Raw genomic sequence first — 18,379 nt, forward strand, 5'->3', positions numbered from 1 at the left:
TTAATGTTCTTCTGCTTTTGGTTCTTCTGCTTTTTGTTCTTCTGCTTCTTCGTCTTCTGTCTCTTGTTATTCTGCATCTTGGTGGTTGTCTTCATGTTCTTTGTCCTCTTGGTCAGCTTCTTCAGGGTCATCTTTTTGGTCTTCTTCGGTGTTGTCTTCAGGGTCGTCGTCTTCAGGGTCATCGTCAGGGAGATCCAGAGTGAGAACCAAAAACCATTTCCACAAGCTTGAATTTGGAAAAGTAGCAGAAGGTACAAGAAGGCTGAGGAACTGCCGAGAACCAACTGACGGTACTGGAACCCGGATGGGTAGCAGAAGGAACAAGAGCAAATGGAACTAGCGAGGACCAGCTGACGGTGCTGGAACCCGGAGGGGCAGCAGAAGGAACAAGAGCCAATGGCACAACCGTGGACCAGCTGACGGTGCTGGAAGACGGTTAATAAGCAGGAGGTACCTGTGGTACAAAGCACTACCAAGGACAAGCAGACGTTGCTGGAATTCGGATACCGAGAAGGAGGCACCTAGGCCAAAGGCACTGCCGAGAACCAGCTGACGGTGCCGGAACCCGGATGGGTAGCAGAAGCTGCAAGAGCAAATGAAACTAGCGAGGACCAGCTGACGGTGCTGGAACCCAGAGGGGCAGCAGAAGGAACAAGAGCCAATGGCACAACCGTGGACCAGCTGACGGTGCTGGAACACGGTTACTAAGCAGGAGGTACCTGTGCTACAAAGCACTACCAAGGACCAGCTGACGTAGCTGGAACTCGGATACCGAGAAGGAGGCACCTAGGCCAAAGGCACTGCCGAGAACCAGCTGACGGTGCTGGAACCCGGATGGGTAGCAGAAGCTGCAAGAGCAAATGAAACTAGCGAGGACCAGCTGACGGTGCTGGAACCCGGAGGGGCAGCAGAAGGAACAAGAGCCAATGGCAAAACCGTGGACCAGCTGACGGTGCTGGAACACGGTTACTAAGCTGGAGGTACCTGTGCTACAAAGCACTACCAAGGACCAGCTGACGTTGCTGGAACTCGGATACCGAGAAGGAGGCACCTAGGCCAAAGGCACTGCCGAGAACGAGCTGATGGTGCTGGAACCCGGATGGGTAGCACAAGGTACCCATAATAAACAAAGTTGCAAGGCCGCGAGCAGGATTCAGTTACCGAAACCCACAGTCCAACAGGGGGTGCTTGTCATATTGGCACTACGGAACCAGCCTTTATTAACAGAACCCGCAGCCCACATAGGAAGCACCGAAACTGCAGGCACCATAGACTCGGCTAACCCGACCGCAACACGACAGGACAACATATTGGTGGCAAAGTGATGTTGACACTACCCGGAAACAGCAGGCGTGCTGGAACCAGGCTGGGCAGGAGGGAGTACCCGTGCCAAAGACACTGCCGAGAACCAGCTGACGGTGCTGGAACCCAGATGGGTAGCAGAAGCTACAAGAGTCAATGGAACTAGCGAGAACCAGCTGACAGTGCTGGAACCCGGATGGGTAGCAGAAGCTGCAAGAGCAAATGAAACTAGCGAGGACCAGCTGACGGTGCTGGAACCCGGAGGGGCAGCAGAAGGAACAAGAGCCAATGGCAAAACCGTGGACCAGCTGACGGTGCTGGAACATGGTTACTAAGCTGGAGGTACCTGTGCTACAAAGCACTACCAAGGACCAGCTGACGTTGCTGGAACTCGGATACCGAGAAGGAGGCACCTAGGTCAAAGGCACTGCCGAGAACCAGCTGACGGTGCTGGAACCCGGATGGGTACCACAAGGTACCCATAATAAACAAAGTTGCAAGGCCGCGAGCAGGACGAAGTTACCGAAACCCACAGTCCAACAGGGGGTGCTTGTCCTATTGGCACTACGGAACCAGCCTTTATTACCAGAACCCGCAGCCCACATAGGAAGCACCGAAACTCCAGGCACCATAGACTCGGCTAACCCGACCGCAACAGGACAACGTATTGGTGGCAAAGTGACGTTGACACTACCTGGAAACAGCAGGCGTACTGTAACCAGGCTGGGCAGGAGGGAGTATCCGAGCCAAAGACACTGCCGAGAACCAGCTGACGGTGCTGGAACCCGGATGGATTACTAGTAGTGGGAATGTGGACAGAGCAGGAGACCTTGCCGGACACACATCAGGGGATCAACTGACGTGACTGAGCCCCTTTAACCCAGGAACAAGTGTGGATTGTGCAGACGCCACTTCAGAGCAGCAGCTGGCAGGGTTGGAGGCCAGGGGAAATACTAGAGACAGTAGAGCCAGAGGCCTAAGTGGAGCACGGTTAAAAATCAGTAGTAGTGTGACTGTGTAGGCAGCAGGAGACTTTGCCATCCACACAGCAGGGGAGCAGCTGGCGTTACTGAACCCCACTGACACAGGAGCTAGTGTTTCTCTCTGTGCGGACGGCACTTCCAAGCAACAACTGGCTGTGTTGAAGCCCAGGATCAACCAAGGAGCAGGCTGAGGCCTACTTGGAGCGAGTAGAAAATAAGATGTAGTGTGATTTTGGAGGCAGCAGGAGACTTTGTCGTCCATACAGCAGGGGAGCAGCTGGCAGTACTGAACCCCACTAACACTGGAGCAGGTGTTTTTCTCTGTGCAGACGGCACTTCCGAACAACAACTGGCTGTGTTGAAGCCCAGGATCAATCATGGAGCAGGCTGAGGCCTACTTGAAGCAAGTTTTATATCGGTTGTATACTACTACTGATTGTAACCGTGCTCCACTTAGGCCTCTGGCTCTACTGTCTCTAGTAGTTCCCCTGGCCTCCAACCCCGCCAGTTGCTGCTCTGAAGTGGCATCTGCACAATCCACACTTGTTCCTGAGTTACAGGGGCTCAGTCACGTCAGTTGATCCCCTGATGTGTGTCCGGCAAGGTTTCCTGCTCTGTCCACATTCCCACTACTAGTAAAGGGAATGTGGACAGAGCAGGAGACATTGCCGGACACACATCAGGGGATCAACTGACGTGACTGAGCCCCAGTAACACACGAACAAGTGTGGATTGTGCAGACGCCACTTCAGAGCAGCAACTGGCGGGGTTGGAGGCCAGGGGAAATACTAGAGACAGTGGAGCCAGCGGCCTAAGTGGAGCACGGTTAAAAATCAGTAGTAGTGTGACTGTGTAGGCAGCAGGAGACTTTGCCATCCACACAGTAGGGGAGCAGCTGGCGTTACTGAACCCCACTAACACTGGAGCATGTGTTTCTCTCTGTGCGGACGGCACTTCCAAGCAACAACTGGCTGTGTTGAAGCCCAGGATCAATTAAGGAGCAGGCTGAGGCCAACTTGGAGCAAGTAGAAAATAAGATGTAGTGTGATTTTAGAGGCAGCAGGAGACTTTGTCGTCCACACAGCAGGGGAGCAGCTGGCGTTACTGAACCCCACTAACACAGGAGCTAGTGTGTTTTACTCTGTGAAGACGGCACTTCTGAACACCAACTGGCGTTGTTGGAGCCCAGGATCAAGCATGGAGCAGGCAGAGGCCTGATGGTTTTTGAATGTGGAGGCAGCAGGAGACATTGCCCTCCACACAGCAGGGGAACAGCTGACGTTACTGAACCCCACTAACACAGGAGCTAGTGTGTTTTACTCTGTGAAGACGGCACTTCTGAACACCAACTGGCGTTGTTGGAGCCCAGGATCAAGCATGGAGCAGGCAGAGGCCTGATGGTTTTTGAATGTGGAGGCAGCAGGAGACTTTGTCGTCCACACAGAAGGGGAGCAGCTGGTGTTACTGAACCCCACTAACACAGGAGCTAGTGTGTTTTTCTCTGTGAAGACGGCACTTCTGAACACCAACTGGCGTTGTTGGAGCCCAGGATCAAGCATGGAGCAGGCTGAGGCCTGATGTTTTTTGCATGTGGAGGCAGCAGGAGACATTGCCGTCCACACAGCAGGGGAACAGCTGACGTTACAGAAACCCACTAACACAGGAGCAAGTGTGTTTTACTCTGTGAAGACGGCACTTCTGAACACCAACTGGCGTTGTTGGAGCCCAGGATCAAGCATGGAGCAGGCAGAGGCCTGATGGTTTTTGAATGTGGAAGCAGCAGGAGACATTGCCGTCCACACAGCAGGGGAACAGCTGACGTTACTGAACCCCACTAACACAGGAGCTAGTGTGTTTTACTCTGTGAAGACGGCAGTTCTGAACACCAACTGGCGTTGTTGGAGCCCAGGATCAAGCATGGAGCAAGTAGAGGCCTGATGGTTTTTGAATGTGGAGGCAGCAGGAGACTTTGTCGTCCACACAGCAGGGGAGCAGCTGGCGTTACTGAACCCCACTAACACAGGAGCTAGTGTGTTTTACTCTGTGAAGACGGCACTTCTGAACACCAACTGGCATTGTTGGAGCCCAGGATCAAGCATGGCGCAGGCTGAGGCCTGAAGTTTTTTGCATGTGGAGGCAGCAGGAGACATTGCCGTCCACACAGCAGGGGAACAGCTGACGTTACTGATCCCCACTAACACAGAAGCTAGTGTGTTTTACTCTGTGAAGACGGCACTTCTGAACACCAACTGGCGTTGTTGGAGCCCAGGATCAAGCATGGAGCAGGCAGAGGCCTGATGGTTTTTGAATGTGGAAGCAGCAGGAGACATTGCCGTCCACACAGCAGGGGAACAGCTGACGTTACTGAACCCCACTAACACAGGAGCTAGTGTGTTTTACTCTGTGAAGATGGCAGTTCTGAACACCAACTGGCGTTGTTGGAGCCCAGGATCAAGCATGGAGCAAGTAGAGGCCTGATGGTTTTTGAATGTGGAGGCAGCAGGAGACTTTGTCTTCCACACAGCAGGGGAGCAGCTGGCGTTACTGAACCCCACTAACACAGGAGCTAGTGTGTTTTACTCTGTGAAGACGGCACTTCTGAACACCAACTGGCATTGTTGGAGCCCAGGATCAAGCATGGCGCAGGCTGAGGCCTGAAGTTTTTTGCATGTGGAGGCAGCAGGAGACATTGCCGTCCACACAGCAGGGGAACAGCTGACGTTACTGAACCCCACTAACACAGAAGCTAGTGTGTTTTACTCTGTGAAGACGGCACTTCTGAACACCAACTGGCGTTGTTGGAGCCCAGGATCAAGCATGGAGCAGGCAGAGGCCTGATGGTTTTTGAATGTGGAGGCAGCAGGAGACATTGCCGTCCACTCAGCAGGGGAACAGCTGACATTACTAGTAATGGGAATGTGGACAGAGCATGAGACATTGCCGGACACACATCAGGGGATCAACTGATGTGACTGAGCCCCAGTAACACAGGAACAAGTGTGGATTGTGCAGACGCCACAGACGCTTCAGAGCAGGCCAAAGTGGAGCACGGTTAAAAATCAGTAGTAGTTCGATTGTGGAGGGAGCAGGAGACTTTGCCGTCCACACAGCAGGGGAGCAGATGGCGTTACTGAACCCCACTAACACAGGAGCTAGTGTTTTTCTCTGTGCAGATGGCACTTCTGAGCGACAACTGGCTGTGTTGAAGCCCAGGGATTACAGTTCAGGTGGTAGAAACATGAACACAACTGGAGACCTGGATACTGTTGCCAACCAATTATTTATTCTGGTAGAGGAAAGGCAAATTCTGGCGAGATCCAGGCCTTGTTCATTTTCAGAAAAGTAAGCCGGTCAACGTTATCGGAGGATAGTCGCGTGCGACGGTCTGTTAGTACACCACCTGCGGCACTAAAGACGTGTTCCGATAATACACTGGCAGCAGGGCAAGCCAGCACCTCCAATGCATAGTGTCTAAGCTCTGGCCATGTATCCAGCTTTGAGACCCAAAACTTGAAGGGGGAAGAGCCATCTGGGAGTACACTGGCAGGGCAAGACATGTCTGTCACCATCTGACGGAAACGTTGCCTCCTGCTGACTGGAGCCGTCTGTGATGGTGTAGACATTTGTTGCGGACACACAAAACTTTGCCACATTTGGGCCATAGTGGTCTTGCCTTGTGCTGAGGCGCTGCCTCAGCTCCCTCTTTGTGCCGAGCTTCCTCCACTGCCTCGACGCACAGAGCTGCTTTGTAAAGCACTAGCACCACTGCTGTCGGGTGGAATGGAGATCATGATGGACTGCTCCAGTGTGTCTTGGTACTCCCGCAGTTTACGCTCCCGGTTAAACGGTGGTATGAGGCTTTGTAAGTTGTCCCGGTAGCGAGGATCTAGGAGGGTGTACACCCAATAACCAGTCGTGTTGAGAATGTGGGCAATGCGGCGGTCGTTTCTCAGGCACTGCAGCATGAAATCAACCATGTGCTGCAGACTCCCAACTGCCAAAGAAACACTGTCCCCTGCTTGAGTCGTCATCTCTGCCTGCTCTGCATCACCCCACCCTCGCTGTACATACTGACTAGAGCATTGTGTACCTCCCTCCTCTGGAGAGATGTCTTCCTCCTCCATTGACTCCTCCTCATCCTCCTCACAAAGTGTCCCCTGCCTAGGCCTTTGTGAGGAACCACGTAGCGCAGACTGTCCAGAAGCAGATGGCATTTGTGACTCCTCATCCTCCACCTCTTCCAAAACCTCCTCCCTTAGTGCTTGGAGTGTTTTTTGAAGCAGGCAGATAAGGGGGACAGTCATGCTGACTAGTGCATCATCTGCACTCGCCATCCGCGTGAAATCATGGAAGGCACGCAAAACGAGGCAGATGTCCTTCATAGAGGCCCACTCACTGTTTGCGCCTGATGTAGCTGGTACTCCATATCTGCTGCCTGCTGCTCGCACAACCGCTCCAACATATGTAACGTTGAATTCCACCTGGTGGGTAGGTCACATATGATGCGATGTTCCGGAAGGCGTAATCGGCGCTGCAGAGCAGCAAGGCGCGATCTTGCCGTGCTGGAACGCCGCAAGTGAGCGCACTCGATGCGGACCTTGTGCAGCAGTGCATCAAGATCCGGATAGTCCCTCAGAAAGCTCTGCACGACCAAGTTGAGCACATGTGCCAGACATGGGATGTGAGTGAGGTTGCCTAGGCCCAGAGCTGCCACCAGATTTCGGCCATTGTCACACACTACCAAGCCCGGCTGGAGATTCGTTGTCACAAACCACACGTCGCTCTCTTGCTTGATAGCATTCCAGAGCTTCTGTGCTGTGTGGCTTCGATTCCCCAAAGAAATTAATTTGAGTATGGCCTGTTGACGTTTGGCCACGGCTGTGCTCATATCGGTCGTAACAGGCTCCTGCAGCTCTGTTTCTGAGGAACTTGAGTAGGAGGAGGAGTCAATGTGTACAGACTGGATTCCTGCAATCCGTGGAGTTGGCAGAACACGTACAGCGCCACTCTCCAGATCTGTACCACAACATTGACTCAATGGGCAGTGAGGGAAAGGTATCGTCCCTGTCCATAGTTACTTGTTCACGCATCGGTGGTCAGGTGGACCTTGCTACTGACGGCGTTTAGTAGCGCATGTTTTATTTTTCCCTCCACATGTTTTTGCAGGGCAGGGACGGCTTGCCTGCTGAAATAAAAGCGGCTGGGCACGGTGTATTGTGGGACTGCCAATGCCATGAAGTTCCGGAAGGTGTCAGTCTCCACCAGCCTGAATGACAGCATTTCAAGGGCCAGTAGTTTGGCAATGCCAGCATTCAGAGCCTGTGCTCGGGGATGGTTTGCCGAGTATGGCCGCCTTTTATCCCATGCCTGTGCTACCGATGGCTGTAGAGTGTAGCCCAAGAAGGGAAGAGAGGACTGTTCAAAAACAGCATTTCTCATACTTGGCATAGAGGCGATTCTCCCTAAGGCCTGTTTCACACTTCCGTTTTTGTGTCCGCCAAACGGATCCGTTTCCGTTTTTTTGACGGAAACGGATGCAAACGGATCCGTTTTTAAAAAAACGGATCCATTTTTTGACGGATCCGCGGTAACCGCTATGGGACAAAAACGGATCCTGCAAAAAAATGGCGGATCCGTTTTTTTACGGAAACCAACGGATTTTGACGGATTTGAAAAAACGGAAGTGTGAAACAGGCCTAAGACGGGGAAAATACCAAAATATCGTCCAGATACACGGCAACGTAGGAATAAAGCAGGTCCCGGAAGATGTCGTTGCCGAATTCTTGAAGAACTGACGGTGCATTACTGAGACTGAAGGGCATCACTCGGTATTCATAATGTCCATCCTTGGTGTTGAAAGCCGTCTTCCATTCGTCTCCCCTGCGAATGCGGATTAGATTGTAGGCGCCTCTTAAGTCTAATTTGGTGAAGATCCTGGCACCTCTTAACAACTCGGGAATCAGTGGGATAGGGTATTTATTTTTCACTGTGATCTGATTGAGAACTCGATAGTCAATACAGGGTCGGAGTGATCCATCTTCTTCTTAACAAATCAAAACACGGCCCCAGCAGGAGAGGAGGATTTCTGAATGAACCCCCCCTGGCCAAATTCTCCTGAATATAGTCCGACATAGCTTGAGTCTCAGCTGGGGACAGAGGGTAAATTCAGTCTCTAGGGGGTGTACATCCAGGAATCAAGTCGAAAGAACAGTCATACAGCCTGTGGGGCGGCAAAGTCTCTGCTTCCTTCTTGTCAAAAACATCGGCAAAGGACCAATAGGTAGATGGCAAACCGGGCAGCAATGCCGGACAAGACGGGGCCTTACCCGGACGTACTAGAGCCAGACACTTCTCATGACAGGACTATCCCCAGCAGAGCACCTCTCCAGTTCTCCAGTCCAACACAGTGTCGTGCTGCTGTAGCCATGGTAGGCCTAAGAAAAAGGCGTAAGACATGGGGAAAGAACATAAAAGGCAATCCTCTTGGTATGAAGCATCCCAATACAGACCACAAGCGGCTCAGTAGCCAGACAAACCGTCTCCCGAGTAGTTTTCCCATCGACAGATGTTATTGCCAGGGGGTTCTTGAGCAGACGAACTGGGATTTGGAACCGATCCACTACAGCCTGGAGGATAAAATTTCCAGCTGCAGACGCCAGAGTACGTAAGCGTACTGCATATTGTCCCACAGACGAGTTGGACTGGAGTAAGGAAAGAAGAGCGGAAGCTACAGAAGTGCCACCTATAGGAAGTGATGAGGAAGGAGTTCAAAGTGTAGCCGTCACTGATTGATGAACCCGCGGAAGAGCTTCGGATTGCTGTCAAAACGTGGTGCGGCTGTGAGTCGGGGAACTGGATCTTGAACTAAGCATACTGGCTGGGAAGTCTCTGGAGAAGACACAGCTGCTTGAATATGCTGGAGCTCTGGAGGGATGTTTAAGGCCTCCAACTTAGTTGTTAAGGACTGCAACTGAATAGACAGCTTTTCCTGTGCGTCTTTCTGTCAGCAAAGCTCCTGGTACATGGTCCGAACGGGCAGAATCTGGGGTCCAGCGGGATCCATGGCCTGAGCAAACTGTCACGGACATGGTTTGTGGAACCACTGTGCCACGGACCGCGTAGAGCCTGGAGGGGATTGACTCAGCGAGCACCTGACTGTTCACTAAAGCCTCTGATTGTGAGGTTAGTTTTGGCTCCTGATGAAGCCAGGTGCCACTTCAGGACATACCAACGGACGTGCAGCAACTGGACCCAGAGGACAGACTCGAGGGAGCGGCTGGCAGAGTTTGTATTAGAATGCAGCAGAGTTCGCATCAGAGTGCAGCAGAGATGCATCAGAGTGCAGCAAACAGGATCTGCATCAGAGTGCAACAGGCAGTATTTGCACCAGAGTGCAGCAGGAAGGATTTGCATCAGACAGAATCTGCATCAGAGTGCAGCAGGCAGGATTTGCATCAGAGTGCAGCAATCAGGATTTGCACCAGAGTGCAGCAGGGACTGGTATGCATCCTTACACAACTTAGACTGCAAAACAGGAAGGTTGCTCAGGCACCTCCCCAGTGGGGAGGAAGCAATATATAAATAATGTCCCACAGCTATTGACTGGGGAGGAAATAGCAAGTGCACACGCTGACCCTTTAAGAGGGCAGGAGTGTATGCGAGCGTGCGCTAAGGACATGGCCAGCGGACCGGCTGGAAGCATGCAGAAGGGAAGAACTGACCGCAGCAAGTGCGAGTGATGAGACACGCTGGAGACCCTGCCTGTCAGAGCAGGACTCGAGCGTATATAATACTGTATCTATACCTGCATATAATCCTGTATGTAATCCCACATGTAATCCTGTAGACCTCCTTTGGTTTTCTTCCTCAGAAATAGGTGGAATAATTGCCCTGTTCCAGATCAGTAGCTGAAGAAATTCCTGCCGATGGCTGCAGGTCTTGGCGCCCCGAGATTAGGATCTTCTGTAATCTTAGAGATGTTGCTTCCAGCTTTTTGGGGGGCAGGAGGAGAACACTATTTTCATTCCCACTTTGACAGATTCCAGAATTCTCTGATCCGCCACTATCTTCTGCCTCTATGGAGGAAACCTTGGACTTTTGCCTCCTTCTTGCTTGAGGTCATTGCCTTTCTTGATGTTGGTTCTGAGTACTGTCCTCCTCCTTTGGGGTCAGCTCAGCCACCTGATTTACCTTTTCCCATTGTATTGTGGGGTCTGAGCCTATGGCGGAAGAAACAATGCTCTCTTGAAGCCTTTTGGTTCTTGAATCAACTGTTTCTCATCAGTAGCTTTCTTTAACAGATCATTCACTTGTAACGATGGTTGAAGCTAAATGTGTTTTATGTACTTGTATGTGGTACAGGTAGAATCCCCCCCATGGTGCTGCAGTTAGCTGGGACAGGGTTAATTGAAGTGGCCAGCCCAGATGGGAGGGGAGAACTGTTTAGAGACAGGCAGGAAGTGACAGTTTATCAGGAATAGTTACCTGCTAAGGACAATGCAAGCTCCATTTTCAGTACAGTAAATTGCCTTAATACCTTCCGTGTGATTCCATCTAATGGCCAAGGGCAACCTCGAGATGGACGTTGGGGGGCAAGGGGTACACTCAGCTTGCGAAGCTAGATAGAAGGATGGACTCAGACTACATGTGGCAGAAGGTATCGCAATCCAGAAATGCTGCTAGAAGTGAGGAAGATCCCCAAAGGAAAGGGAAGCCAGGAAGGGGATATGCCACCTATCCCGACAACAGGGCTAAAGTTGGATCCGGTACCTGTGGGAAAGATGACAACGCGTTGAGCCTTATCCTTTATACCTGCTTGTAAATATTGTACAGACTGCCATTCTCTCAGTAAAAGTTTGGTTTTTATTAACCATGTGTCTCCTGGACTGTTTACTGCCCTGGTTCCAGAAGAGGGATTCCTGGACTCAGAACAGGCCTGCTGGCCACAAGTGGGAAGCGTCACATACACAGCAGCACACCAGGACTGAGACACCCCTTGTCTGTAGGATGCCACAGCGAGTGGGGACCAGAACTCGCCCACGACTACCTCACTTGGGCATCTTACACATGGCTGGACCACATCGGTACTCATCTTCGGATGGGATGGAGCAACGTTTGGATTGATACCATGTCTCCACCACCTCTTTCACCTGAGCACTCTCTTTGTGGCATTTGATACGTCCGAGGCCCTTGCCGCTATCCTGACAGTTCCTGCCGACGCTTCAGTTAAGAATCCCGTCTCCTTCTGATGGAGCGGTGATGAGGCCAGCAGGTCTCCTCTAGGAGCCCCAGCGAAATGACCTAGTTGTAACCATAAGAATATGGCCCTTGCTATACGGGTGGAAAGAACATTCGTTTCCAGCAAGGTCACAGATGTCTCACAAGACTTCCTCAAACTCAGACTGTCCATTTCCCGATCTAGCAGATTCTTGAACTGAGAAGAGTCTTCACTAAAGCAATGTCATTTTCTTTGCTACTTTATCCACTCCAGGGATTTCCATCCAGCATTTGGCCCTGTCCTCGCCTAACGGGAATCTCTCCTTCCATTCTCCGGGGATGTTCAGATGTCTCTCCGAGAATCTTTCCTTCCGTTCTCCCGGGACGTTCAGACGTCTCTCCGGGAATCTCCTCACCCATAATTACATTCTGTACATTATCACGAACAGGAAACATCTTTCTTTTTCATCTTAACCCTCCGAACACTTCATCCTGGATTGTTGGAGCAGTTTTCTCCCGCGATATCCCTTATGGCCACTCTAAGAGCTCCTCAGTATCTTCTGAGGAGACATTTTCCATCATCCTGGTCTGTACTATGATCCAGGTTAAGTTCTTCTTCCAGCCTTTCCTCAATGACCCATCGCTGTTCAGAACCTGAACTCTTGGAGCACACCTTCTCTTTCTTGCCCCCAATGGCACCCCACTGAAGGACTGAGGGAAGGTGCCATCTTCTGACACGTCATTCCTCCTTCCATAAGGAAAGGTTGCTCCTCTAATCTTTTCCGTGCACCACTGGCATTTTATGTGAAGATTGGCCTTTATTACAAATGGCACCTTTGTGACTTATTGTCTTCTATTTAGCCTTTGGCGCAGGATCCTTGAGCGCCTGGACGCTCCCAAATTCCTTGCCACTTGTTGTGTGTTGGAGACAGCCGGGAAGAAGGAGAATAAAGGCTGAGGAGCTATGGGAGGACCCCATCATTGGCGCAGGAGAAATGTCTGGTCCTGTACGAGCAGGTACAGGAGGAAGGCAGCGTGATCAACCCCGGCTACTAGTTAGTGAACATGTAGCGACTGTTCACCAGCCACCGCACCCCAGGAATCTTCATCATGCCCCTAAGGACAGGACAAACACTGAGGCTGGAGGGAGGCAAGAGGCCATTTAAACCTCTGTTTCCTGTCGCTAATTAAGATGGAAGGGGGGGGGTGGCGACCTCCTGTGGTCTGTTTTGCTAGAGTAGATTAGAGTAAACAGATTTTATCATAACTGCAGCAAGCAGCCTAGTAAGTGACACATTGCTGGAATGAGGACCTCTGTCCCTACATCATGCGGTTCTTGTAATACATAACCTACTGACCCATTTCATACATAAACGAGATCTGGTCTTTTATTTATTTTTTTTCTTTATTTTAAGATTGCAATGGATTCTTAATGAAAAATAAAGATGATGGTGACGTACAAGAGCAGCTCAGACCACGCCAAAGACGCCATGAAGCAGCCGCCGCTGTCAGCAAAGCGCACCGGTCAGCGCAGCTCCACACAGCCACCATTAACAAAAAGCATTTTATTTACATATTAAACATAAATTACAGATCTGCACATCAGAAAAATTAATAAATCAGCTCCGGCGGTGGCTCTGTCCTCCACGGCTCTGGCACCGTCCACCACACCGCACAGGTGCAGCTCCTCACACTATGTACTTAAAGCTGTATGTCTTGTCACAGGACAGCCTCTGGCCTTTACAGCGGCCACACAGCTCCTGGCAGTGAGGGCGCTTCAGGTCAATGTGTCGCCTCTCCGGGCACGAGCACCAGGCCTTCATGCAAGTCTGAAAGAGAAGAGATCGCCACTGATCACAACCACACAAAACAAAACTGAAGGCGCAGTGCCAGACCCAACCCGGAGCAGCCACACAGCACGGTGCAGTACCCAACGCACAGGACGGAGGAAGGCGCAGCGCCTGACCCAATCCAACCTGGAGCAGCCACACAGCACCAAGGAAGGTACAGTGCTCGACCCAACACCCAGGACGGAGGAAGGAGCAGCGCCTGACCCAATCCAACCTAGAGCAGACACCACGAAGGAAGGCGCAGCGCCCGACCCAACCCGGAGCAGGCACAGCACAAAGGAAGGCGCAACGCCCGACCAAACCTGGAGCAGACACCACGAAGGAAGGCGCAACGCCCGACCCAACCTAGAGCAGGCATCACAGCGTGAAGGAAGGCGCAATGCCCAACACAGCACGGAGGAGGCGCAGCACCTGACCCAATCCAACCCGGAGCAGACACACAGCACGAAGGAAGGCGCAGTGCCCAACCCAACCCAGAGCAGGCATCACAGCGCGGAGGAAGGTGCAGTGCCTGACACCCCGGAGCAGTGCCACACACCATGAAAGAAGGCGCAGTGCCTGACCCAACCTGGAGCAGTGCCACACACCATGAAGGAAGGCGCAGTGCTCAACCCAGAGCAGCACTATACACCATGAAGGAAGGTGCAGTGCCGGACCCAACCCGGAGCAGTGCCACACACCATAAAGGAAGGCGCAGTGCCTGACCCAACCTGGAGCAGTGCCACACACCATAAAGGAAGGCACAGTGCTCAACCCAGAGCAGCGCCACACACCGTGAAGGAAGGCGCAGTGCTCAACCCGGCGCAGCACCATACACCATGAAGGAAGGTGCAGTGCCCGACCCAACCCGGAGCAGTGCCACACACCATAAAGGAAGGTACAGTGCCCGACCCAACCCGGAGCAGCACCACACACCATGAAGAAGGCGCAGTGCCCGACCCATCCCAGAGCTGCCACACTCAGCACGAAGGAAGGCGCAGTACCTAATCCAACCCAATTAGGATACAATTGCCCTTGAAGTCATTCTTGCCCCTTTTTAACGCCGTCCCTTGGAGGGTCTGTACCTGGCACTCGATGGACTCCACATAGTAGGGGTTGTAGCCGTTCTGGCACTTGTGGCAATACTGCTTAAAGTAAACCTGGACAGAAGAAGGCAGAACATGAGACGTGCAGTTCAGAGAGCACAGAATAGTCCATCACCCGCCAGGAGTGCGCAATAATGCCGACAGCAAGCAGAGGGATCTAAAGCCAGGAGGCATCTCAGAACATGCAACAAGTGCTGATAACATGCCACCATCTACTGAGCAGCTCTGCAGCACCCCAGACCCCCAATATAGTATATGCAATCACCACAGGGGTCTCTTGTGTCGCCTCTGAAACCTTACGGACTGTCAGCTCTGCTATATCAGCTCTGGTCCCACCCTACCCCATCTATTAGAAGATTCACTGCAGGTCACAGTAGTTGTGAGTGTGAACAGGGCAGAAGAACCGGGGAAACCAGCAGTAACTTACTTACCTTGTTTGTTCCAGAAACACACCACACGTAGGCACTCTCCCACCGCACCTGGCAGCTGCGGCAGTGGAAGAAGCCGTATTTCTGCTCCAGGAACTGGAATAAAATTAAAAAACACCAAGATAAGTAATGTATGTGCACAGTGACTGCACCAGCAGAATAGTGAGTGCAGCTCTGGGGTATAATACAGGAGGTAACTCAGAATCAGTAATGTATGTACACAGCAACTGCACCATCAGAATAGTGAGTGCAGCTCTGGGGTATAATACAGGATGTAACTCAGGATCAGTAATGTAATGTATGTACACAGCAACTGCACCATCAGAGTAGTGATTACAGCTCTGGGGTATAATACAGGAGGTAACTCAGGATCAGTAATGTATGTGCACAGTGACTACACCAGCAGAATAGTGAGTGCAGCTCTGGGGTATAATATAGGATGTAACTCAGGATCAGTAATGTATGTACACAGTGACTGCACCAGCAGAATAGTGAGTGCAGCTCTGGGGTATAATATAAGATGTAACTCAGGATCAGTAATGTAATGTATGTACACAGTGACTGCACCAGCAGAATAGTGAGTGCAGCTCTGGGGTATAATATAGGATGTAACTCAGGATCAGTAATGTATGTGCACAGTGACTGCACCAGCAGAATAGTGAGTGCAGCTCTGGAGTATAATACAGGGTGCAACTCAGGATCAGTAATGTATGTACACAGTGACTGCCCCAGCAGAATAGTGAGTGCAGCTCTGGAGGATTTGTGATGTAATGAACGCTCCATACTTCAGCAGTTGGGAGACGACAACTAGGGGCACTCCGTCTCCTCATGTAACATAGGCTTCCCTCCCAATTTTGTAGTTTGGGGACTGCAGCCCCAGTGTGGGATCTGGCTTTCTTTGGACAGTACCCTAAGGGAGTGTGCACACGTTGCAGATTCTGCTGTGAATTCGCAGCGGATTTGGCCCTGCAGATCCGCAGCAGTTTCTGCTGCGTTGTACAGTACCATTTTAGTCAATGTAAAACGCAGTGCAGACATTGCGGATTTTTCCGCGGAATGTCAATTCTTTGTGCGGATTCGCAGCGATTTGGCACCTGCTCCATAACAGGTGTCAAACCGCAGGGGAAACCGCTGGCTAACCCGCAGTAAATCCATAGATAAACCGCAGGTCAGTGGACCTGCGGATTTTGACAAATCTGCGCGGAAAAATCTGCAGCAGAATCCGCAACGTGTGCACACACCCTAATACACCGCACCACTTACCTGGAATGTGGGTCTTTTTATCCCAGCATTGCTCTCTTCATCTTCCTCCGGGTCTCCCAGTTGCACCCCTACATCTCTCTCCCCAGCACTCTGGGCAGGCGGCAGGGTGAACAGTCTCCGGTCCGATAGTCTGGAGTACACTGCTATGGTGCGGGGGAACCGGACCGGGGTAACAATGCTAAGGCCAGCATGCTGTCCTGGACTGACGCGGCAAAGGAAGGGCCCGCCCTTGCGGCTCTTCAGCGTTCGGGGCCCCAGTGAACACTGAACAGATGCATCCACTCTGGGGTTCACCTGAACCCCAACTTCTTTGGTGGTAAACCGAGTTAATCCAAGCTCCGGGCCCAGCTGGTTGAGCAAGGCCTTCAGCTGGGACCACCGGTAGTTATCCAGACAGTCAAATGGAAGGGTGGGCTTCATGGGCCCCTTGTAGGGGGGCTTCCAGTATGGCACCTTGGGTTTGTAGTAAGGGGGGTGTTGGCGGTAAGGTGCACCATAGTTCAGGAAGGGCGGATATTGGGGATACATGACTCCAGCCATAGTAAATGATGGGTTTCCTGCAGTAAACAGGTGACCTGAACCACCGCACCTTATATCAGCCCCATGTAGGAGGCTCGTTACTATAACGACCGACCCCTTCACTGCCAAACCTGAGCGACTCTGCGGGACCGACCACTTCACTGCCAGACCGGAGCGACTCTGTGGGAGCGACCCCTTCTCTGCCAAACCGGAGCAACTCTGCGAGACCGACCCCTTCACTGCCAGACCGGAGGAGCTCTGTGGGACCGAGCCCTCCACTGCCAGACCGGAGCGATTCTGCGGGGCCGACCCCTTCACTGCCAGACTGGAGCGACTCTGCGGGACCGACCCCTTCACTGCCAGACCGGAGCGACTTTGTGGGACCGACCCCTTCACTGCCAGACCGGACCAGCTCTGTGGGACTGACCCCTTCACTGCCAAACCGGAGCGACTCTGCGGGAGCAACCCCTTCTCTGCCAGACCGGAGCGACTCTGTGGGAGCGACCCCTTCACTGCCAGGCCGGAGCGACTCTGCGGGACCGACCCCTTCACTGCCAGACCGGAGCCACTCTGCGGGACCGACCCCTTCACTGCCAGACCGGAGCGACTCTGTGGGACCAACCCCTTCACAGCCAGACCGGAGCAGCTCTGTGGGACTGACCCCTTCACTGCCAGACCGGAGCGACTCTGTGGGAGCAACCCCTTCTCTGCCAGACCAGAGCGACTCTGCGGGAGCGACCCCTTCACTGCCAGACCAGAGCGACTCTGCGGGACCGACCCCTTCTCTGCCAGACCGTAGCGACTCTGCGGGACCGACCCCTTCACTGCCAGACCGGAGGGGCTCTGCGGGACAGACCCCTTCACTGCCAGACCGGAGCGATTCTGCGGGGCCGACCCCTTCACTGCCAGACTGGAGCGACTCTGCGGGACCGACCCCTTCACTGCCAGACCGGAGCAACTCTGTGGAACTGACCCCTTCACTGCCAGACAGGAGCGACTCTGCGGGACCGACCCCTTCACTGCCAAACCAGAGCGACTCTCCGGGACCGACCCCTTCACTGCCAGACCGGAGCGGCTCTGTGGGACTGACCTCTTCACTGCCAGACCGGAGCGACTCTGCGGGACCGACCCCTTCACTGCCAGATCGGAGCGACTCTGCAGGACCGACCCCTTCACTGCCAGACCGGAGCGATTCTGCAGGACCGACCCCTTCACAGCCAGACCGAAGCGACTCTGTGGGACCAACCCCTTCACTGCCAGACCGGAGCGACTCTCCGGGACCGACCCCTTCACTGCCAGACCGGAGAGGCTCTGTGGGACTGACCTCTTCACTGCCAGACCGGAGCGACTCTGCGGGACCGACCCCTTCACAGCCAGACCGGAGCAGCTCTGCGGAACCGACCCCTTCACAGCCAGACCGGAGCAGCTCTGCGGAACCGACCCCTTCACAGCAAGAGCAACTTGTCGGAGCGACCCCTTCACTGCCAGACCGGAGCGACTCTGCAGGACTGACCCCTTCACTGTCAGACCGGAGCGACTCTGTGGGACCGACCCCTTCACTGCCAGACCAGAGGGACTCTGCAGGTGCAACCCCTTCACTGCCAGACTGGAGTGAATTGCGGGAGCGACCCCTTCACTGCCAGACCGGAGCGACTCTCCGGGACCGACCTCTTCACTGCCAGACCGGAGCAACTCTGTGGAACTGACCCCTTCACTGCCAGACAGGAGCGACT

General features: G+C 53.0%; 1 protein-coding gene across 1 annotated transcript; it reads right to left on the minus strand.

Annotated features, from left to right (window-relative positions):
- Positions 1-12,887: 12,887 nt before the first annotated feature.
- On the minus strand, positions 12,888-16,903 carry LOC141069355 (protein ZAR1-like 1.S). Its single transcript, XM_073558832.1, has 4 exons — positions 16,128-16,903; positions 14,868-14,960; positions 14,416-14,490; positions 12,888-13,330 (listed from the first exon to the last, which is right to left on the minus strand). Exons 1-4 carry the CDS (start codon positions 16,665-16,667, stop codon positions 13,190-13,192), a joined length of 849 nt encoding a protein of 282 aa, XP_073414933.1. The 5' UTR covers positions 16,668-16,903; the 3' UTR covers positions 12,888-13,189.
- Positions 16,904-18,379: the final 1,476 nt, after the last annotated feature.

Source organism: Dendrobates tinctorius, unplaced genomic scaffold (assembly GCF_039654945.1).
Source record: "Dendrobates tinctorius isolate UK_male_01 unplaced genomic scaffold, ASM3965494v1 ptg000259l, whole genome shotgun sequence".
Classification (NCBI taxonomy): Eukaryota; Metazoa; Chordata; class Amphibia; order Anura; family Dendrobatidae; genus Dendrobates; species Dendrobates tinctorius.